This window comes from Polyodon spathula, chromosome 23 (genome assembly GCF_017654505.1).
Source record: "Polyodon spathula isolate WHYD16114869_AA chromosome 23, ASM1765450v1, whole genome shotgun sequence".
Lineage (NCBI taxonomy): Eukaryota > Metazoa > Chordata > Actinopteri > Acipenseriformes > Polyodontidae > Polyodon > Polyodon spathula.
Window position 1 is genome coordinate 12,681,582 of NC_054556.1, and position 24,450 is coordinate 12,706,031.

Consider the following 24,450-nt stretch of genomic DNA (forward strand, 5'->3'; position numbering starts at 1 on the left):
CAGCTGCATTTTCATCAGGAGAATTGTTTTTCACATTATTAGCATGCATACTCTACATCCGTCTAGAATCATAATAATTGCAGCATGCTGGTACATTTACAGTCTGGCTTTCATATATTCTATTCAATTACGTGATGAAACTCCCTCTGCAATTCGGATGCACTGCCGTTCTCTAAAGCTCCGTGTTCCTCTATTCTTCCGTTGCGGCCCGAGGACGTTCCCTCACTCTGCAGATCTCATTTATAATTTATATTATATAAACCGGCCAGGTACCATGTTATTGGAATCACAAGTAATGCGTTCTTTTATTAGGTTTTCAAAGGTAATGGGTTTGTCATAAGACATTTCCAAAACTGTAATTAGACATTCAACTGATTTCAAACCAATTTATCCAGTAGCGCCGCTGTAGTATAGTCTAATAACTACAGAATATCAAAAACTATGAAAACTGGGCTAGATACCAATAACACGCTAAATACATTCTATACTAACCAATGCTGTTTTTGTTTGTTTTGTTGTTATACTTTTGAAGCTGCTAGTTAGTTACCTTAAAGTACTGAAATGACCTAACCACGCCCCCAGCCCCGCACAAAACTCGTACTGCTAATTTGCTAAGGACTTCGTTTGCAGGTATAAAGGGTTAACCACGTGGGTGGTTGTTATTCCTTCGACTCTGACAGTCACAGATGTTGATACAGAGGTGGAGCATAAAGAGAGGGGAAAAAATACCCAGAGTGAAGCTATAAAAAACCCAGAGAACAGACAACCCGGTAGAGAAAGACAGTGTCTGGAGAGCAACTATACTAATGAGTGCAAGGATAAACAATGGAGCGTTTCAAAGCGAAGGCAAACGAGCAAAAAGTGACCGGTTGAAAACCACTGGAAGCGAGGAAGAGGTCAAATCAAATGCTTGGGATGTTTTATTAAGTGTCGGAGTTGTGAGCTGCATTGAGAAAACAAAACAAAAAAAAAAAACGGGTAAGCAATGCAAACCTTTAGTTTGCTTTTAAAGTGATTAAGTGTTTTTTTTTTAACAGTTGGTGGTACTTTTGTATTTAGTAGCCTGCATATTTAGTTTTTTTTAAACTAGCAGCAAATATTCAGAATATATACGCACGCATTCCATAAGTTTCTGCTCAGTAGTGGCTTTGTAGTGTATTATTTGAGCTGTTTTGGGGGTCATTGGAGTCCACGATATTGTAAATGCGCAGGTCTTAAGTTATAAAGAAAATGAAAAAAAAAACAAAAAAAAAAAACTATTGTGTGACTTTGTTATTGTAAATGCCGAATTGAATTATTCTGTATGCACCCCTTTAAGGCATTTATGATAATAATCACATTGGTACTGTATGTTTAGTGGTAGCTGTAATATATTAATGGTGTCCATTTGTTAACGTGGGAACCTTATTTGAACCTATATCATACACTTTAATCTCGGTTATATCATGCCGTACACATTCATTTTTACTGCTCTCTGGTGAGAAGACATTCTAAAGCAATTCGCAGTTGCTTTAAATATTGTTAAATGCTAACGGATATTATAGAGACATCATATTTGATTTTCCAGGGACACATGCATCTAAGAAAATCGGTGTACAGACAGTTTGTAAACTGGCTTTCTTTGCGTGCTGCAACCTCGATGTGATAGGTGTCTACCAGCAACAGCTGCTTATGAGCTTATTAGGGAACGCTTGTCTCATGACACAATGTACGATCATGTTTACTTGAAGTTACAGAATCATAGTAACTTTAAACATTCTACAATATGCATTTGAATGCAATTCTGGCTCCTTAGAAATTCATTCATAGAGCAAAGGAAAGAAAAATATCAGGTACAATATAATCTCTACTGCTAAAGCATGTTACCACTGATGCCACATGTAATCGGATGCGCTAAAGGTACTTTGATATTACATAAATTAGCATTTAAATTTGAATCTGACAGGTGTAATTACCAACCGTTATATTCTGAAAATTGTCTTCAACCCACAGATTGCTCAGTGCTTCATTTTTACACTAGGGAAAAATGCCTTTGATTTGTTTGGTTGTTTCAGTATGTGGACCAGGGATATTGGATTAGGTATTAGATTAATTTCCAAAACGTTTTAACTTTAAAATGAAACACAATTTAAACTGTGAAATATTGGAATTCATTTATAAACAATAAAAAAAAAAAAAAAAAAAAAAAAAAAAACCCTGAGAAGCCCCCCCATTGAAGTGCTGTTACTTTTTTATGATATATACATAATTAATATGCATAATTGTGTATACTGTATGTAATAGAATAATTGAATAAATAATAGTGTCCATACCCTACTGTGTAAACACTACAGCTGACATCTATGTTTGGCATGCATATCTTTGACAACCTTTAACAGAAAATATTTGAACCCTCTCACTGTTAGGAAAATTTCTGTTTGAAAGTCAAGTCAGTTCATCTTATGTGTAATAGATTGACATTTTGGCCTTAAAATATCAGAATTTTGTCTCACGAAAAACTAGTAGACAACCTACAAAATCTGATTCTTCTTATTTTTAAAGACGGCTCTTGTTGCCATTGCATTTCATATTCATTCCTGATGTCTCATTATTTCGAGCTCTATATTTGACCGCAAGCGATGACATGACTCAGCAAACTTAAATATATTTCGCCTACAACATAGATTTAGGGGAGTTTTTAACCCATAAATGGGGTCAACTAAGCTAACTCCGGTCGCTAGTTTAAATAGAGGCTAGGCCTAGGGAACACATTTTGAAGTGAAATGCAGACAATGTAATGGCTATCTCAAAACATTGAATTGAATGTGTTCCATATTTCAAGTGTTTGTCACGTTTGCTGCTAGATGGCGATTCAACAGCAGATACGCAAAGCGGAAAACATACGCAGAGTTTACACTGAGTTATTGTTAATGCAGCCACAGCAAGCTGGCTCACAAAGACTTATATGTTATTTAAACGAGTGGTTTTCAACCCTTGGTCCTGGGGACCCACTGTGTCTGCTGGTTTTCATTCCTTGAGCTCTCAATTACTTAACTAGACTTATAATTGAAATGATAACTTACTTAATTAGACCTGGATTGAAAACCACTGATTAAAACCACTTGTACTGTGCCCTTCAACTATAGAAGCACAACATACAGGATGGTTTCTAGGATCTAATTCTAATTGTCTTTTTAGTGTGTAGTTCATTGGAAGTTACTGAAATAAAGTTAAAAAGGAATAAGACAGTTCTTGACATGAGGAGGGCTGCCAAGTGGTAACATTGTTACACTTTTGACAGTATGGCTAAGTGAAGTAGTACCACAGTTGAACATAAAATCCCATTTGAAGTGGAACAGGAATAGAGGTCATTGTTCCTTCTAGTGCTGCTGGTGTTTATTCGTTTAGCTGGCACACTCTTTATAAGGATCTCTTTCAGCCTTGCAGCACAATGTCTGGGTAAAGATAAGTGCTTTAGAGCAGTGGTGGCCAAAGTTAGCCCTTCCACTCCTGGTCTTTGTGCCAACCCTGTTCTAAATTGTTAAACTGAACCAATTAAACCTCCATCCAGACCCTGAAGTGGTTAATTATCTCATTTTACCTGTTAAACACGGACTGGAATGGCCCTCCAGGACCTTGATTGGACACTCCTGCTTTAGAGTATTGTGACTTTGATTAGGCTTCAGTCTGTTTGTACAATAAACCAAGCACTGAACACTCAACAAAATCAAGTAGCTAGTGTCTTCATCAATGTTATGGATTGCATCACCAGAAACATTTGACAGCATATGCTTTGGCGTTTAACAGAGACAGTTTAACTTGGAATATGTGAGGTTGATAAATATAGTTTTGTCTGAAGAGAACCTGGCATTTATTTCCAATGTAAATTGACACTTATTAAAATAATACAAACGAAACGTTAATACATGTTTAATCCATCACGGGGATCAGACAAAAAGAAAAGTTAATGCAACTTATTTACATGTGGTTTGCAGATTTGCAAGAGTACCAAGTCCCTTTCTGTTATAGACCAGTGCCACTGAGTCTGATCAGATACATTTTAGGCAGGTGTCTCAGTGGGAATTTATTTAGGTTGTTTTTAATCAAACAGCTCTTTAAACGCTTCTGAGATGCATATGAGGGGGGTCATAAAGGTCTTGTTGGAGAGTGCATGGAAATCCGGCAAGAAAAGTAGTGTGAATGAATTGGCTGGATTGGAGATTACAGATGAGTCTGCATTTCATATTGAATGACATAGCGAGTAGCTAATGAAGTTCATACCAATTAGTGTTCTTTGACCTTTGAGAAATGGATCTTGCAGAGTGGGAGAAAAAAGCTAAAAGGGACGGAAGGAAAATTATATTGGCAATTGCAAACAAGTGACGATAAATGCATACCTGAACATGCTTTTTCTTTGTGCCTACAAATAATCACATACCCAGCCACCATTCGGCTTGAAAATAATGGTGATACTATCTCACTGTCCGTATTGATTTATGCCTTTTATGAGTCAACATGTAGCTTCTGTCTTCTCCCGTGAAGTCTGCTATTCCCTAAAGGCATGTGACATTTTGGTCTGATCAAAGTAACCCATTAAAGATGGATTTGAATCACCTTCCATTGGTTCGACAAAACATACATACTGGGAGAAGGTCCTGCTCTGAAAACCGAGAGGAAAAATATATATTAATTGAGTATTGCATGAGTCAGAATATCTTCTCACACAATAATATACGTCTCAATAATAAGTGAAAAGGTTCGACTAGTTATGAAAAAGAGACTTATTAACATTCATGTCTTCTTTTTTTAGGAAGAAGTGTGTCCCAAAAGGAGCAGAGGAAGGTAAAGACAGCTTGTTTTGACAGTCCAAACAATATATTTGGGGCTAGTTTTTGCTACCCACTTTGAATCTATATTTCAAGCCACAACCAGACAACCCCAAGCTGAAGGCAGCACATGACAATCAGTGAACCCCACTTCTCTTGATGCAGTGCTCATTCAAATGTCGGCTCCCTGATCTCTGTTTATTCCTTACGGCTACGGATAAAACCTAAACAAAGGGGACGCTCTGCGTGTGTCTGCGTACTGATCACTCGCAAACTGATCCCTTCGTTGCAGACTTGTCAAGGAAGAGAGTGCATCTGCTTGTAATTCCTGGAACCATAGTGGATATTTTGGAACTTTTAGCGTGTCACCGCTGTGGTTCATATTTTTACTTGTGACCTGTCTGTCAAGTGTAAATGCTCCGGCCTTTCTTAAAACAAGATGCTTCTTTTGGGTTCAATCAATAAAAAAATAAAAGCATCGTCTTCTTCAAAAGAGTTTTCCATGCAGATCACTTGGAAAGCCTGTCTGTTTGTACTGTGGTAGATCTGCAACGCTTTCATGCATGCAATAATAAAGAACAGCCCACCTGGTTGCCTGCATATAACTGGCGTTAGTTTCTCAGTTACTGTGCTCGTGAACGCTAGGGCTCACACGAGCTGGTAGTACAGCAAGTGATAAAGCTCCTTTCCCTGGAAAGTTTCTTATCCATCAGTGCATACGTGTCCCCACATGCTACAAAGCCTCAAGGCTATACCAATCTGCCTCTTCCTAAACCAGCTTGATTTCAGATATATGAAATAAACCGCTGAACTGTGCTAGCTCATACTTTCAGAAGGATTGATGCTACAATGTTGTGATGGGTTGTGAATCTCTCTTTTTAAAGTCACTGGTTTCAGAATTACATTTCTTCCCTTTCAAAGAGTTCACTGCAGTACATGTTTTACTGCCCTGGATGTGAAGTTCTGGCTTTTCTATCCTGTCTAATGAATTTGGGATGTCATGCCTCTAACTAGATTTGCAGATTGTATTACTGCACAGTGTCCTGAATTTGTTGTCTTTAAGATTCACCTGTTCTGAATAAGCTACCCTAAAACTTAAACTTAAATCCAGATTTGCATGATTTCTAAGAGCAGGACTTGGCTCTGAACCTGCCACTGTAAGATCCCAGTCTCCTCTGCAATGAGCCAGGTTTGCTAGTGCCCAGCTGCCATGCCTGTGCCCGTGATGGCTGTGAGCAGTGTCAAGTCCCTGTACTGGGAGGTGTTCCCCCCAATGCCCACCCGTCGAGTTTACTGTACTCCTGTCTACCAGGATGGTCTGCTATACGTGTTGGGGGGCTGCAGCGAGACAGGGCTGCCTCTGGACACAGCTGAGGTGCTGGACGTTGTTACGCAGACCTGGAGCCCCCTGCCCCCCGTCCCCACTGCCCGGGCAGGGGCTGCCGCTGTCTCCTTGGGTAAGAGGCTCCTGGTGATCGGGGGGATGGATGCTGAGCAGAGACCCCTGGCTTCTGTGGAGATCTACAACTCAGATGAGGGGAAGTGGGAGAAGAAAGCCGGTGTTGGGCAGCCATCAATGGGCATCACTGCCGTGGAGAAAGGTAAAAGTTTGTAACCTCTTCACAAACACTGACTCTACCCACCGTTGTTTATACTAATGCTAAATGCTAAATAGCTCATATTACTGTATTATTGTAGAGCAAGATATACACTGTTGTAACATTTGCATTTGATAATATTATTTAGGAAGCCTTAATTGAGTGTTTACTGTAATGTGCAACGCTTCAATGCTACGGGTCAATGGCAACCTAGGTAGAATGGAAGCACAGCAGTAATTTGACACATCAGTGGTTTATAATTAGGGATCCTAGGAATCCATTTGCTGAGGAAAAACACAGATTTTCTATGCTGTTAAGAGAATTTTTTTGTTTTATACTTAGGGTGGGGCAAAAAGCATGCAGGGCTTTTTTTGGTTGTTTGATAACCAAATCAGTACTCTTATCATATATAATCATCAATACAGGCAATTGTGCTTTATATTTACGTAAACATATTTGTTCAATAAAACTGCTTCTGGTGAACGAGGCGCACTGCCAGTGTCACATTCATGCTGAAACGGAGCTGCTGTTTATATTATCCAGAGCATTGTTACGACTGAACAAGCTGCTTAAAGATGCCGAAAATGACAAAAATCACCCCTAAAGATTGGGTCAATGAGTCTGGCAGTAGCCATCCGGATGACAAGGACTAACTCAGAGATAAACTACTATTTCTTGGGTTTTATTGGGACTACACAGATTAATTTGTAATGTTTAAAGTACAATGGTGAGTTTATTTATTGATGGTTGGGCACTGGTGAGCATGTAACTTCCTAGAATGTAAAAGTTTACCAATAAATACTACCTGTGTTAACTGTAATTCAATAATACTGTTTGCATATCTTACGGTGTGGCGGGGCGAGGGAGGGGGAGCTCAGTTTTAGCCTTTTATTGTAATTGCAGATTAACGCAGATTTTTTTTTTTTTTACTGCATAAAACTACGACCCCTGATAATTCCAATCTTGCACTGTATCATGTATCACCAGCATTACCCCTTTTATATATTTCATTACTTCCTTGAGTCGGTTTTGTGTATATATATATATATATATATATATATATATATATATATATATATATATATATATATATATATAAAGAACTACTTAACCAAATGTGACGAAGCTTGCCTCGGACATTTCCATCTGGACAGAGGTCATTTTAATTTTTTTATTTAAGTCATCTACATGTTCATGTCACCAAGATCATTTGGTATTCAGCGCCATGGTGGGGGATGTGTCACTGACACACTCTTCTGTGAAGCCCTTCATCAAGAACTACAGTCAATTAAATGTTTGCGCTGGCTGAAACCTTTTCAAAGACAAGAGTCTGAAGAATGCCTGGCGGAGGAAGCGGATTTAGGTCCTCGGTGAATCAAGCTCACTCTTTCAAAGAGGCTTGCTTGTATTGTAAAAATCAATGCTAACATTCCAGAAGAATTCTCCACTGTCTTTTCATATACTCTAGTTAATAGTATTCTGTCAGAACTTTTAGAGGTTATTTTAACATTCTTGTAAGGGAACATCAAACTGACGTGCCGAAGAATTCAAGTTACATTTCAAATTGTTACATTTTCTTTGTTTGAATTATGAATAGCAAGCATGTTTTTAAATGTAATATTTTAATGGAAAAGAGGTCCATCCTTATCTTTTTGCCAAAGTGCATTGTGAAAGGGAAATAAACTAGAAATAGACTACTATGAGAGCGGTTTTGTTCGTATAGTAAAAAACAGAATCACTGGTTAATTGGATCCACTGCATATTGTAATCAGAAATTGCATTCCCTACGCTCCTGAGTGGCATATGCCTTTTTGGATAATTGTCATCATGGATATTTGTTTATGCTTGTTACTAGGCACACTCCTGTTCCCAACATCAAGACAACCATGTGGGGCTCCTGAGTGGCACATCCGGTAAAGACACTCCCTATAGCCAGGAGGTTGCCTGTTCAAGTCCAGGCTATTCCACTGCCAAACATTGCTGTGAATTTCCATGGAGCAGCACACAATTAGTCAAATGTCACCCAGGGGAGAGCTTAGGTTGGCTAGGGTGACCTCAGCTCACCCCACACCAGCAACACCGGTAGACTGGCTGGGCGACTGCAGGCTTGCCTGTAAGCTACCCAGAGCTGCATTATCCTCTGATGCTATAGCTCTGGGTTGGCTGCATGGTGGGCCTCTAGAGTGAAAAGAAGCGGTTGGCTGACAGCACACATTTCAGAGGACAGCGTGTGTTTGTCTTCACCGCTCCCAGGTCAGTGCAGAGGTGGTAGCAGTGAACCAAGCCTAAAATACAATTGAATATTTCAAACTGGGAGAACAATGGAGAGACTACAAAATAAATAAATAAATAAAAAAAAGGAAATTGCATTCCCTTTCCAATAAAAACCTACTACTTTATTGAACACATTTTGATCAAGATTGTTGTAGTCATGTTGTTGAAACAGAATTAATTGGATCCTTTAAGCACCAAATTTGAGATTAATAAACTTTTTTTTCACTGTTTAATGGTACAAGTTATACTTTTGTTTTCCAGCAAATTCAAATTGAAATACCCATTTGGATTTTGAATTATTATTATTTTTGTTTTAACAAGAAACATGACCATATACACATAATATATGTAGTTTCTATACCATTTCACTGTAGATGACAGTTTTCTACCATACAAATAAATAAATTTGCCCTTAACTGGAATATGTTTTTCACACAACTGAAATAATAATAATAAAAAAACCCCACAGAAGCAATTTCATAGATCAGTCTGTCAGATCAGTGTGTGCTGCATATCAAACAAAGGTGGTCTATCCAACATTGTACACTATGTGACGTGCTTTACAAGTTCAAATCCTTTTTTTAATTCAAGTTTAATATTGTTGACAGAGGCCTTGAGCTGACTCGACCAGCCTTCAAAATCATTATCGAGCGCTCAGCTAACAAACTGTCAAAACACTACCCTCCAGCACTGCAACAGCTAATACAGAAGCAAACTAGTTATTATGCACATGTCCTTTTACACAGACTCATATTCCACCTGACTGTTTCACAGAGCATTGCTGTTGCCAGGCAACAGGTGTGTGGGGAATAACCTATTAGCACAACAAATATATTTCTAGAATGACGAAGGCTGGTTTTGTTAATGCTGCTGTTGACTTCTTCAGCCGCCTTTCAGAACCCCGCTGATTTCCACATTGATTTCCCTTAAGAGTAAACTATTGAGCCACACCACCTCACCCTCTGTTAGTCTCTGAATGCTAAAAGCCAGAGCAGTAGATAGGGTTTATTAGATTGACTATCATACATATGGACACTATAGCATTGAATACCCCATAGGTCTCTTTGTATGGAAGTAGATGTTCCTGACAGTAACAGAATGTGGGATATGGAGAAGCTGGTCTGTACTTTAAGTTGGTGCATCCTGTAGGGCACCTCTTGTTGTGTAACATATGTCACCATGTGTAGTTTGGTTGAGAGGAACGTAAAGCTGAGTTCTGGCTGTTCAAAATGGGCAAAATGATGTATCTTATAAAAAGACATTCACATGACATATTGACTTGTTATAAATCATTAAAATAAAAATGATACTGCTGTTTATCGTACACAAAAGTTTGACAGATGTGTAACAGTGATTGATTTTTTTACGTGATTTAAAATTACATACATAATTAATAAGCAACACATGCATTTTTCCCTATACCTAGAACTGTTTCATCCAATTTCAATAGAACTCTGGTATGAACATTCCTCAGAACAAGGTGTTAAAGGCCCAAATCTCTGCACTTTTGCAATCTGTATGTTCACTGCTTGGTTTTGACTGCAAAGACCATGCAATATTAATGAGCTAAACAGAGGCAGATCTGAAAAACAAATCAGCATTGTTCTTATTGGATATCCGTACCTCCTCGGATTGGATGACCAGGCATCCCGGTGTGACCAGGACCGTCCCTTTCCCCATCAACGGTGTCCCCAAAACCTGAAAAACGTCCCTCTTAGCAAAGATATCCTTGCATTGATTATGTAAACACTCTGCAGTCATGTAAATTGTCCAGAATAATGTTTTTCAAACAGGCTGCTACCCTCAATTAAAAGAATGCCAGATGGAAAAGGGAAGGAGCGGTGGTTGTGTGGCAGTCGGACGTTGTTTCTTATTGGTTTAATGGGAAAACAGTAATGGTGTGCTATAGTCAAACAAGAAGCATGCTTTATATATATATATATATATATATATATATATATATATATATATATATATATATATATATATACAGTACTGTGCAAAAGTTTTAGGCAGGTGTGAAAAAATGCTGTAAAGTAAGAATGCTTTCAAAAATAGACATGTTACTAGATTATATTTATCAGTTAACTAAATGCAAAGTGAGTGAACAGAAGAAAAATCTAAATCAAATCCATATTTGGTGTGACCACCCTTTGCCCTCAAAACAGCATCAATTCTTCTAGGTACACTTGCACAAAGTCAGGGATTTTGTAGGCATATAGTCAGGTGTATGATTAAACAGTTATACCAAACAGGTGCTAATGATCATCAATTCAATATGTAGGTTGAAACACAACCATTAACTGAAACAGAAACAGCTGGGTAGGAGGAATAAAACTGGGTAAGGTACAGCCAAACTCAGCTAACAAGGTGAGGTTGCTGAAGACAGTTTACTGTCAAAAGTCATAAACCATGGCAAAACTGAGCACAGCAACAAGACACAAGGTAGTTATACTGCATCAGCAAGGTCTCTCCCAGGCAGAAATTTCATGGCAGACAGGGGTTTCCAGATGTGCTGTCCAAGCTCTTTTGAAGAAGCACAAAGAAACGGGCAACATTGAGGACCGTAGACGCAGTGGTCGGCCAAGGAAACTTACTGCAGCAGATGAAAGACACATCATGCTTACTTCCCTTCACAATTGGAAGATGTCCAGCAATGCCATCAGCTCAGAATTGGCAGAAAACAGTGGGACCCTGGTACACCCATCTACTGTCCGGAGAAGTCTGGTCACAAGTGGCCATCATGGAAGACTTGCGGCCAAAAAGCCATACCTCCGATGTGGAAACAAGGCCAAGTGACTCAACAATCAACGAAAACACAGGAACTGGGGTGCAGAAAAATGGCAGCAGGTGCTCTGGACTGATGAGTCAAAATTTGAAATATTTGGCTGTAGCAGAAGGCAGCTTGTTTGGCGAAGGGCTGGAGAGCAGTACATGAATGAGTGTCTGCAGGCAACAGTGAAGCATGGTGGAGGTTCCTTGCAAGTTTGGGGCTGCATTTCTGCAAATGGAGTTGGGGATTTGGTCAGAATTAATGGTCTCCTCAATGCTGAGAAGTACAGGCGGATACTTATCCATCATGCAATACCATCAGGAAGGCATCTGATTGGCCACAAATTTATTCTGCAGCATGACAACAACCTCAAACATACAGCAAAAGTCATTAAGAACTATCTTCAGCGTAAAGAAGAACAAGGAGTCCTGGAAGTGATGGTATGGCCCCAACAGAGCCCTGATCTCAACATCATCGAGTCTGTCTGGGATTACATGAAGAGAGAGAAGCAACTGAGGCTGCCTAAATCCACAGAAGAACCGTGGCTAGTTCTCCAAGATGTTTGGGCCAACCTACCTGCCGAGTTCCTTCAAAAACTGTGTGCAAGTGTATCTAGAAGAATTGATGCTGTTTTTAAGGCAAAGGGTGGTCACACCAAATATTGATTTGATGTAGATTTATCTTCTGTTCACTCACTTTGCATTTTGATAATTGATAAATATAAACTATTAACATGTCTATTTTTGAAAGCATTCTTACTTTACAGCATTTTTTCACACCTGCCTAAAACTTTTGCACAGTACTGTATATATATATAAATTTAGAAATCTGGTCGCCCTAACCTTCAGAGCCTGGTCTCCTCAGATATCCGGTTAAGGAAAATGAAAATTGTTTTTATAACTTGAGATATTTTTATCGGGATGAAGCAATGATCATTACTGTCTTGCAAACCCTCAGGGGAAAAAGACAAAAGACAATACAGTGAAAGCAAAGGTCATCCCAATTCCTTACAAGAGTAGAGCGGTGCCTTCATACTGACTGGCAGCTTATCTGTTCCGCTATGGTGGCAAGATGGATTCTCCCAGACACTCGTTCTAGTCATGATTATATATAGATACTATAAACATCCTAATACATTTTACTTGCAAGTACATGTTTGGCAGACAGTGTACTGAATATTAGAGCAGAGCTGCACTTCCTCGCCAATCTTGATAATAACTGGAAGAGATGTGTTGATCTGCACAAGATGAGACAGCAGTACAGCAGCTTCCAAATCTGTATGCCATAAAAAGCATGTATAGTTGTTTTGTTACAATGGTGGCCATGGATTAAAGAGCATAATCAGGTTTTGACAAAAAGATTAGAATTGACTACTGTATCCAGCACTGCTTTTGTGTACCGGTAAATAGAATGTGTTAAGGTATTCTACATTCCAAAAAAATGCCACTTGTCAATGTACTACAGATTTAGGTATGGTTATAATATATTTGAAATAGAAAAAGCAGAGAAATCAGCAAACAACAACACAAAAGAGAAATAGTAATATTCATAGATTTGAGAAAATCCTTAACCTTAAAACACTTAGGAACATTTGAAATGAGTTATACATTCGCCCAGTTTGCAATAGTGTAGTGCAATCTCCTTGCAGTATGAATAAGGATCTCAGGGACCGGAGCATGGATGCATTTTTATATTTCTGATTTGACATCCATTGCTAGTTTTGTCCAGTAAAAAAATATTTCGTTCACAGTCAAGGAAAATGTAACCTAAATGATAAATGATACAGACGACAGGGGTTTTAACAGTATATTTTAAAGGGAGACAAATTCATATTAATGTTACAAAACAAGAAACATTGAGCGTGCTGAAGAGAACTTGGATTATCTTACTGTGTTGTTTTGGTTCTAATTAAGTGCAATTAAAATAGGAGTTGATTAAAGACTGACGGAAAAGCTTTTAATATATGGCCCAGCATCTTTATAGTTGATACAGAGCTGTGTTCTATGATTCCCTCATTTACAGACTACAGCCAAAATAAATTAACCATTTCGCTGCCACATATCCATTTTACTTCATGTTTACAAACCATTCTGATTCTGAATCTGTTGCACATCATACCTGAGCAGGTGTTGCTGCTGGTTGCACTGCTGGGAGCAGTTTGATGTTTAGAGTTTACTTGTGTGTTTTTATTTGTAGTCTTCTGTTGCTGTTGAAAACGAAAGGCCTGTTATGAAATTTCAACAATTTGTGATGTACCCTCTTAAATAGTGACTTCTGTTAGTTTTGTAACGTCAGCCTGTTTGTTGTACGCATTATATTTCGTTTGTAAGAAAAGGAACAGCAGCTTTAGCACATAAAGTAGTTGTAGCTAGCTAATCCACATATCTTACTGGCTAGCAAATCCACATATCTTACATATCTTACCTGTACAGGCTTATTCATTTCACCTGGAGGGTGAAATTGTCCACACCACCTCCCTAGCAACTGATGTGCTTCCACCAGTAACATGCTTTGACCCCAAAGACACTACTGAGGTGAAGTGACACAGGAAGTGTAACATGTTTCCTGAAGGCATAGAAACAGAATGTTCTTTAACTGAAAGTACTACCAGACACTGTATGAAAGTACAAGTTTATGATTTCTTGTGTGTTTCTTTAAAAATTACATAATTATAAGTGTAAAACATTTTATTAATACAAACACTTCAACACAGGAACCTTGTTTAAAAGGTAAACTTTGAAGCCTAGCCTGTAAAAACATAAGAGCATAAAAAAACTTACAAACTCCAGAACGCAGGCAACAGATAATAACAGCCTGTTAACACAGACTCAGCAGTAAAATAAATAATCAAGTGTCATAAAAAGGTAAGGGCATAGTAAAACAACTAAGAATTAGTTTTCACACAGCACTCCAAGTACTTTCATTGTGAATTAGTTTTATATTACACTGTGTGGAGAAGAAAGTGTAAACAGCTAGTTGCAGGACTGATTTCTTGTTGTCACAACTGCTAAGCAACTTAGAACAATCAGAACAGTGTCATTCACTTCCATTCTGTCATTGGCTTTGATTGCATGCAAGAATAAATATGTATTATTCACTGCAGTACTGAATACCAAAACGTTATCAAGCAGATGTCTTTTAAACTCCAGTTGTAAAAGTGATATGTTGTATAATACTGGTTCATAACAATTGTTTTATTCCTCTGAGAAACTCAATGACAAAGAGAAATCTTACTGTATATGCTATAATAGAAAAGGAACCAATCTACTCAGAGAAGATCCTCAAGGAGGTTTAGAAGCATTTAATCTAGAAGGGAGAGAAATCAACAAAAAAACAGAAGGGAGACTACATCAAAACAAGGGTAACAACTCAGCCATTAAATGTATTTATCTATATGCTAGAATTCTCAGAAACAAAATGTTAGAACTTGAAGCTATTGCACTAATAAGTAATAAGTAACTACGGAAACTTGGTTATCCGAGAATTATGGAGACTATAATATTAATGGGTATCCACTGTATAGGAAAGATAGGCAGGACAGAAGAGGAGGAGGGGTAGCGCTATACATAAAAAATTCTCAAACTGAACGAAGTAGGGATTCAAGGAAATGCATGCACATGGATCAGGGAGTGGTTAAGTAGAAAACAGAAAGTACTGATTAGAGGAGAAACCTCAAATTTGAGTGCGGTAACCAGTAGAGTACCACAGGGATCAATATTAGGTCCTCTGCTATTCCTAATCTAAATGAATGACTTGGATTCTGGTATAGTAAGCAAACTTGTTAAATTTGGCAAACACTGTTGCAGCAAAAAGTAATTCAAAGTTTTCTAGACAGTATTCAGAACTGGGCAGACACATGGCAAATGATATTTAATAGAGAAAAGCGTAAGGTACTGCACGCAGGAAATAAAAATGTGCATTATAAATATCATATGGGAGATACTGAAATTGAAGAAGGAATCTATGAAGACCTAAGAGTTTATGTTGACTCAGAAATGTCTTCATCTATAAAAGCTATAAGCTATAAAAAAGATGCTCGGATATATAGTGAAAAGTGTTGAATTTAAATCAAGGGAAGTAATGTTAAAACTGTACAATGCATTAGTAAGACCTCATTTAGAATATTGTGTTCAGTTCTGGTCACCTCGCTACAAAAAGGATACTGCTGCTCTAGAAAGAGTTCAAAGAAGAGCGACCATGCTGATTTGCTGAATTGTTAGGGATTGACTGTCCTGGAGAGCACAGCCCCCTGCTCTATCCACAGAGCTACTTTAGTAATGAATGCGGTGCTTGAAAAGAGGATTGACAGGACTGAAGACTGATCGGGGATGAAACCCACACACTGTCTTTTATAAACTGTAGTAAAAGCAATTTGCTTTCAAGTGGTGATGGAGTTGAAATAAAAGCTGCAAACTGACTCAACAGGATTATAATGTGATCTATAGGGGACCTGGGCACTTAAGATAGTAGCCCAGTAACTATTGACACAGTCTCTCAAGAGGCCGAGGAATGGTCAGGCATGAACTGAACCAACACCTCCTGCAAGGTTAGCCTCGTCAGGGGAGGGTAGAATTATCGAGGGGCAGTTTGGGAAAGCTTCCATTGCTGACAACGCTCAGGAGTTAGATAGATGAAACACTTTTGTGTAATATGGGCTGTACCTCATTAGTGATTAAAGGGCTACACAAATAGCCTCCCTGGCATGCTCAGTATTCTGGAATGTCTTTCCCTGTGTCAAACCAGTTTCAGTCCATGGTGGTAATATCACAGATCTAATAGACAGTGTGAGCTTGGAGGGCCGGTGCATGTTTTCCTATCTCGTCGCATCATATTGGAACATCACTGGGATTTTTAAAATCATACGTCCTGATCCATTGAAAGAACATGTTGGCATGCAGATGTTGTTGATTTGTTTGTCTTTAACGCAATGTATTTTTATTATGCATTGTGTTTGTGCGTGTGCTTGTGTGTGTGCATGTGTGTGTGGTGTAACACTTGAATGTGTATGCCCTGTTTCTCCCCCCGGGACATACAGGGAAAGCATGGTAAAGCATAGGTTAGCATTGTAAAAACCAGGGAGGCATGGTAAAGCATATTAATAAACATGGTAAACCAAGATAAACTGTGGTAAATGCAAATCATAACTATGGGGAAATAAACATGGAAAAACTGTAAAAATACCATGGGAAACTTTTATAAGGGTGTGACGGATGGCTGGGTGGTGACAGCACAGACCTGGTATAGACAGGTATAGACAGGCATGGTACTGTGGGTGAAACACTGGGCACTTTGTTTATTAAATAAATCAAACAGACAAAAGGCACATTGACCAAAGCAACTAAACACACAGAAACAAAACAAGTACCATGCTGGTTTTGATCCAGTACTCCTCTTAACCTTCTTCAACCTTATGAGCGGCTGATGCACTTTTATATACGTGGCCATCTCCAAATTGGTAATCACTTAATCAATTTAGAGATGGCCACATTACACACGAGTTTAGATGGATGGGGATTTAACCTCATTGACGCTGCCAAACAGTAACACAACAAAACAAAACACAATACAGTATTTAAATAATAATAATAATAATAATAATAATAATAATAATAATAATAATAATAATAATAATAATAATAATAATAATAATAGGTACCGACGTCACAAAGGGTCATGAAGAAAAGGTCTCCAGAACAATTTAAACTCGCCCATCGTCTCGAATTGGTGCTGACCAACAGCTTATCAACAGTGTTATGGGAGGTGCTTTGGACAGATTATCCGACCCCTGTACAGTATGTCAAAGCATTTTCAAAGCTTTTATTATGTGACCTACACACCACGTTACTGGATCCTCAGCTGAGGCACTAGCCTTGCACTATTGCACTACTAATATGTCATTGTAGTTGTAATCTAACCTCTTGCTCCCTATTTCATATTGTTTTTTAGTAGTATTATTTGCACTTTATACTGCATTCTGATGTCAATTTTGCATTGTAGCCCTGTATTGCACTGTAACACCTGTACATCGTCTTGGATAAAGGCATCTGAGAAATAAGTAAATAATAATAATTGGATTTACTGTGATAAGGCTGGCAATGGTATTTTTATTCACAGTTACAAAGCTGGTATTGATTTGTATTCATAATGAAACATCACTCTATCTTGAAAGGGCACTGCTGCAGGCTCAGTGTGTAGAGAGCAAGGCAGAATCAACAGCTGATCTCCATGTGGAGAGAGGGGTCTGCCGCCGCTCATCCCTTGGGAGAAGGATGTTTATTCCGGGGCTTTCATGCTGAGATACTGCATAACTAGACCTGCTCCTTTTCAACATTTATTTTTCAGGGGCTTACACAGTGTGTTAGTAAATTGCTCAGCTTTTAGGGTAACATTATTGAGGGTTTTTTTTTTTTTTTTGACTATTATAACACTTGTTAATTATGCAACAAGTTATGGGGTCTTTGCTATTGAATGTGGACATATTAAATGTATTACTTCTGACCAGCAACTGATAAAATAGAGATATCCAAGCAAAGGCAAATCACAGCAAATGCAACGATCCTACTTGAAGCTTTCCTACTGCTGACTATACCAGTATCTCCACCCCAGTCAATCACGGTGTGTCATCAAGTCAACTGCTCAGAAATAACTCCTAAACTGAAAGTGACGAAACCTGTTGTGTAATTAGCAGGTTTCACTGTGTTCAAATGAAGAACTCTAATAAATGAAAATGCACAGAACTTTGTACTAGTTCTTCAGGGTTTGTAGCATTGGGAAGATGGGTCTGTGGCTTTCAGTGGGTATTGTAGGAAGAAGGACCAATGGCTGATGGGATCATTGACTGAAGTAAGAAAGACTTTGTAGTTCGTGCTGCATGAGGTTAATAAAGCCAGTGTCTGTAATCTGTCTAAATCCCAATTATATATCAGTTTGGATTAGGAAAGACTTAAAAGCAGCTAATGCTGAAAACATTTTTTTTTTATTGAAGTATGTCTGTGTTTGTGTGCTTGGCTTGGTTTTCAGTGTAGGAGAAACTTGGCAGTTGCTGAGCACTGATATCCTAAATGGAACGTGTCCCTTTTGTAATTTAACTCCTATTATTTGGAAACGTGTCTAGATGCACCCAAACACAAATGGCTGGTTTCACAGGCCCTGATTATAACTAATATTGGAGTAATGTTATTTTAAAGTAGTGAAACTGGTCTGTGAAACCAGTTGAAAGTCTACACAGGACATTATTACTCAGTAGTGAACCCAGAGTTGATTGTTGATCAGTAACTAACACAATTGCCCAGGATTCTGCAGTAACTATGCCCCTTGTCATTTTGTAAGTCAGTATTTTATCTAAGAAACATTTTCTTCAAAAGATTCCTGACTGAGTAATCAGAAATGCACCCAATCTCAGACTTCTCCAGCAAGATCTGTACCGTCTTCAGACTGAATTCAATGAGAAACGTTTGACTCGTTTCGACTCATCAAAGCACTTGTCATTGAATTTAAGTTTCTTTTAGTATTTCCAAATTCAGCACTATTGTTTAATAGTCCCTCTTTGGACGAAACCAACTTTAATGCATTTGTTTGTCACTTCGACGTCAATGAATTATTCAGTTCAGTGCACTGACAGTCTACATTTTCACTTATCTTACATGTACAGTATGAACGAATACAAAACGAATAGCACTGTAAAGTGCTTTGATTTGAGGTTTGGCTACAGTGTACAGTTCATAACATTAATCCAGAGCAATGACTATAGTTTTGGCAATCTACCATTCACCACTTTTTTTTCTAATTCTTGTTATATTGATTTGAATACAGTAACACAATTTGTGTAGTTTCAGCAAAATTCTTGTCAAGTTAAAAATTTGTGTGGTGAAATCTTCAATGCTTGTGTGGCATGGATTTTTTGCGCAACTGTAATGAATGATTACATAAAATTGGAAGTGAATCATGTTCATGTCAGAAACTAGCAATTTGGTTACATACATCTTTACAATAATATAAAGAGTATGTTTGGAATTATAATAATAAGAGATGGGACACATTATCATCCATTACTGTCCCTGTGCTGAGCTGTCCAGCATGGCTAATTTCAATGTGCACAGACCCTTGTTCGTGGGGTTGGTTCCCCCAAAACAGCTTATCAAATGCAATGGAAACAAAATTTTGCTGACTTCACTAGATCCTATAGACGACAATATTCCTTTTCTATTAATTTTAAAGCACTTTCGAACATGTAGCTATGTGGTGCATTTTGGTCATGAATCAAATAGACAATGTTTTGGCTGGTGTCTGCTAGTTTAATATGAAATGTGTAGCATCAGAGATTAAAACTGTTGATTTTTATTGTAGACTCCTAATTATAGAGGATCAAATCATTCAGGTGTGTACAGAATGTGAAACCAAAAGCTCAAACCATTTAGGGCTACATTTATTAGGTTTTGGCTGCAGGGAATAAGAAAACAATTTATTTTCCAGGAACAAATTATCTAAAAAAAAACACTCCGGGCTGTTTACTGTATTTCTAGCTTTGAAAATCAAGAGTTTATTTTTATTTCAGAGCACAAATCTATCCCAATAAATCCACTTAGTTTCATATAGTTGTAAAGTTAATTGCATCCCTCAGCTCAATTCCTAGTCAGTCATATACATGATAATAATGACCACCACATTTGACATGAATGGATGGTCATGGAGTATGAATCCTGCCTTAGAGGGAAGTGTTGCAAAATGTGTGAAAGATCATTCTGCTTGTTTAATTTGGAGGACAAAAAGATTAAATAAAGTAATATGCAATCAACTTCTATGGCACAAAAGCAGATTTTCTGATTATAACTTTACATGCAAGTATATCCCTATTTCTGGGGATATGTATCTGTACGGATGAGTTTTACATGCAGTCTAAACTTTACTGGAATTATTAAGAGCACATTGGGGATGTAAGGATTCTCTTTATGTACAAATGTACTGTATGTCTAGAGAGCCATTCATCCAATAGCGATTGAACTTGGTTATCACATTCATCAGCACAGGTTTTTGAGAGGAACACTATTCAGGAGGTCTGCTCCAGGATCAGGCAAGAGCAAACCTCAACAGCATGACAACAGCATAATCCTGCTTTCGTAGGGGTAACACGTGGGAAGAATAAACATTGCTATATAAAAGCCTAATAATCTCCATTTCAGTAAACACTTAATGTATCCTGGATGTTGAATGTAGGTCCTATGAAGGTTTTTATAGGCATGGTAAGAGGAGTTGGCTCGTTGGCTCGGCTTGGGTTGTTGTAGCTCTACAATAAATTGATACAGCCTCCTCGGCATGATGAACTCAGTAAACCAAGCCGCACGACTGTGTAATTTACACTTCTTACACTGCTGTTACCGGCAACCAAGCTCCAACTAGAGCCTCTAGTTTGTCACCATGGCAACGACCCTCCGTTTCTATGGAAAACAGTTGCTGTGTGCAGGTAATTAACCCTTTTTGATTTAATTTTTCTTGTTTTATTAATGACTTCTATCTACGTCATGAACTGTATTTAACTTTTGGTGGTTGCTGCATGTTCCAAAAATAAATTCTTACTCTAGCTAGTGGGGGTTATAAGTAAGGTGTATAGAAAATAGACATGCTATACCACGAGCATTACATTCCAAGCTGTAGGTTAGGTGTATTCACCTTTACCAGCAATTGTGTTAACATTTTGACCATGGTATACAAAGCATTAAAAGACAATTTAAGACATTTACACATTATTTGAATATCACTGCAGATATAAATACTTTTATTCTCTGCAGATAAATCGGAAGATATTACCATGAAGATATTTTTTCTTGAGTGGTCAATATAAGCAGGTTTGAGTGTATCTGATTGCCGGTGCTGTGGGTTTATTATCACTGGGGTGATAAAGAGATGGCTGCTAAGAGCTGATATTCTCTATTGTCCTGAATGAGAGGTGTGGGCTGTTTTCTATTCAGCTCTTTTACTTTCTAATGAAGTGGTTGTGTTAATAGACACTTGTCATGAGACTGTCGGTAGGGTTTAGGGGTACGTGACTGTTCCTCAATGATTATCTCAGTTCCTTATTGAGTCTATATTGAAGTTTGTCCTACAGAGAGTAAAATGCACTGAACTAGTATGATGCATGGGACGATGTAGTACGATCTTAGTGTAATTGTAGCTTTCTACATTGTAGTATACATCATGGTACAATATTGAAAAGTTTCATCAGACCATTATATCAGTGCAGTTAATTCCGTCTTTTTGAAATGGCTGATTTTAGCTTGCTGAATCTTCATGCTCTGAGTGTAGTAAAGGTGGCTGCTCGTTTCCATGCATTCATTTTGTTATGTTTTGTTTCATACTAAGCATACTGCCTAACAGTTAAAAACAATTCTATATACAACATGTTGATATTTACAAAATATTTAAAGATGGAAGTTAACTTTGATCAACATTTTTGACTTACAGTACATGAGGATATTTTAATAGAGGAATTTCAAAAACAACTTCACAAAACACTGAAGAAAGCACTAGCTCCAGCTCACCTGTTGGAAGAGACAAGCCTTGTGATAGGGTAGCCACAGTATGCTTACTGATATCCTACCTAGAGAACATGGAAGCAAGTGTGGCATGAGCATGTCGTGAAAAACAATGTCATACAGTATTATTGTCATGGGCGGTGTGCGGGACATATCCTTTATTTATGTAACGCGTAAGTGATAATGGTTCCTAAAAGCTTTCTACTTCAATCTGCTATGACCAGGATTTTTTTTTTTTATATACATTTAAAAAAAAGAAATTAAACAATATTAAGAAACAACTACAAACTTCTTACAAGCTGCTAAATTAAATAGTTCTCGTTTGCTTTATTTGGTGCGTTTTACCTTTCTAAAAAAAAAGATTGTTCAAAATTTTGCCGTATGATAAAACAGGAGGGGTTTACTTGTTCAAGCAGGTTGTTGTCCCCAACCAGGAAGCGTGAAAACGCAGAGGAAAGAGAGCATTGTGCCCCAGGTTTCATTGCCATACCCTGAGGTGTTGAACAGCAGTGGGACACAGGCAGAGAATGTAGCATCTGTCTGGTCTCATGAGCTGCAACAACTGTCAAATTCAATGCTTCTATTGAAAGACAGATGCCAGTGCGTATATACCAGTGAAGCAGAAAATAACAGGAAATACTGACAGCAAAAAAAGTGTCAGTGCAAGAGCACAGTGTCATCTCGGGTCCCACAACTCTTGTACTTAAGTGGCTTACATGGTTAGCTTAGAGCCGAAGTAGCAAGCCTCTCCCAACAGTGTGATCTCAGTGGACGGGCACAACAGTGTTCAGAGTGGCTAAAATCCAAGACAGGGTTGCGGTTTTATATAGTGTCAAATATTGCTATATATTTCCTTTTGAAATACAATTTAATAAAAGTTAGTTAGGGGCTTGTTAATAGGTACCGTGAAGAAGACAGTAGATGCATTTAAACACCTGAGTCGGCCTGTTTTATTTTTATTGCTTCACAGAATGAAAAAGATATTTCACAGCGAAATAGTGAAGCCTCCTCTTCCTGGTCTGATTCTCAGTTGCAGCAGGTCGTTTAATATGGGTGTTCTGCCTGACAGTGTATTCCTACATCAGGGATGGGCAACTTTGAGATAAATCCACTAAAAATCTTTGGTGGTTACATACCTATCTCTGTCAAAGCTACCAAGGCCATGTCTATCTCTGGTCTAGATCACTGGGGAATCAGCATTCAGTTTTATGATCCTTCAGGAGTACCGCTGATACAGAACTTTAAAACTGTCATCAGTGATCAATGGTAAAACAGAGAGGATCTAGAAACAGGACTAATGGCAGGACAGCGGCAAAAGGGGACCCAGAGGGTAGCCAGGATCAGCACCTCGGTCAGTGACCAGCAGGGTCTACTTTCAGGACACAGCCCTCTGGGCAACGGACACTGCCAAGATGCAGAAGGTTAATACAGCAGAGATTTCATGAGGTGACTGCTATCTTACATGGAATGTAGTGACAGCAATCTCCCTCAATCAAGTATATTCACTTTCAAGCAAACCATGCCTGATTTCACAAAGCTCGACTAACCCCGTCACAGTGTTGCTTCTGATCTCAGTGTGATTTCAACCCAGTTATTCAGGCTGTGTTGTGAATGGGAGCCTTATTAGTGCAACTGTACCACGTCTTGTTATTGCTGCATAACAGAATCCCATTGAAATGAATGGCAAAGAGATTTGTCATATAAAGTGCTGAGTGGTAGCTACAGCTATAGAATTATCACATTTTGCTTCTTAAAGTCGAATGAAACTGGTTGAATAATGTTCCTTTAACATATTGAATTGTAGTTTCCCATATACTTAACAAAAAAACTGACAAAAATAGAAAAATGTGACATTTTGAAATCTAACATCAAATACTATGCAACTATTATGGCTTCTGGTAGACTGTTGCGATTTCATTTTGTAGTTTCTTTGATTTACATGATGTAAAATAAAGATCTAAGTTACGTTCAAATAGCTTTTCTTTCTAAGTGATGTCTCAATCCTACAATTCTAGGTGATGCAAAACTTTTGGCCATAGCTGTACAGTAGTCATATCAAGAACCACCAGAAAGGGATGTTAAACTTGATGAAACCATTTTGGTTTATTAGAACGCACTGGATCCCTGCATAGCTGCAGCCAAACCATGATTCATGAGAAGGGAACAAAATTGGAGTAACATTTTTAACCTAACAAAATAAATATCTTCCCATTGACTTTTTAATGGAACCTTCCCATTTTCTTGTCACATGTAGAACACAGCTGCTTAAATAGGCTTTTCCTCATATTATTGTAACATATAAAAGCTGCATCTCCCTGATCTGTAGATGACTGGTAGAGGCTTGGTTGTTAGGTGTTTCCATATGTGAACTACACAGTTTTGCTGCAGATATCCAACCCTAACTTACATGAAGGTATTAGAGGTGGTAATTTCCAATGAATCTCATGATCACATTCCTCTAGAACAAAATA

At 38.1% G+C, this 24,450-nt stretch overlaps 1 protein-coding gene across 1 annotated transcript in view; it reads left to right on the forward strand.

Annotated features, from left to right (window-relative positions):
• The first annotated feature begins 634 nt into the window (after positions 1-634).
• LOC121298501 (kelch domain-containing protein 8B-like) overlaps positions 635-24,450 on the forward strand; it is a 92,316-nt gene continuing 68,500 nt past the window's right edge. Inside the window, exons 1-2 of the mRNA XM_041225644.1 lie at positions 635-978; positions 4,790-6,406. Coding sequence (XP_041081578.1) covers positions 6,016-6,406 — 391 coding nt within the window. The 5' untranslated portion in view covers positions 635-978; positions 4,790-6,015. The remainder of the gene's footprint in view (positions 979-4,789; positions 6,407-24,450) is intronic.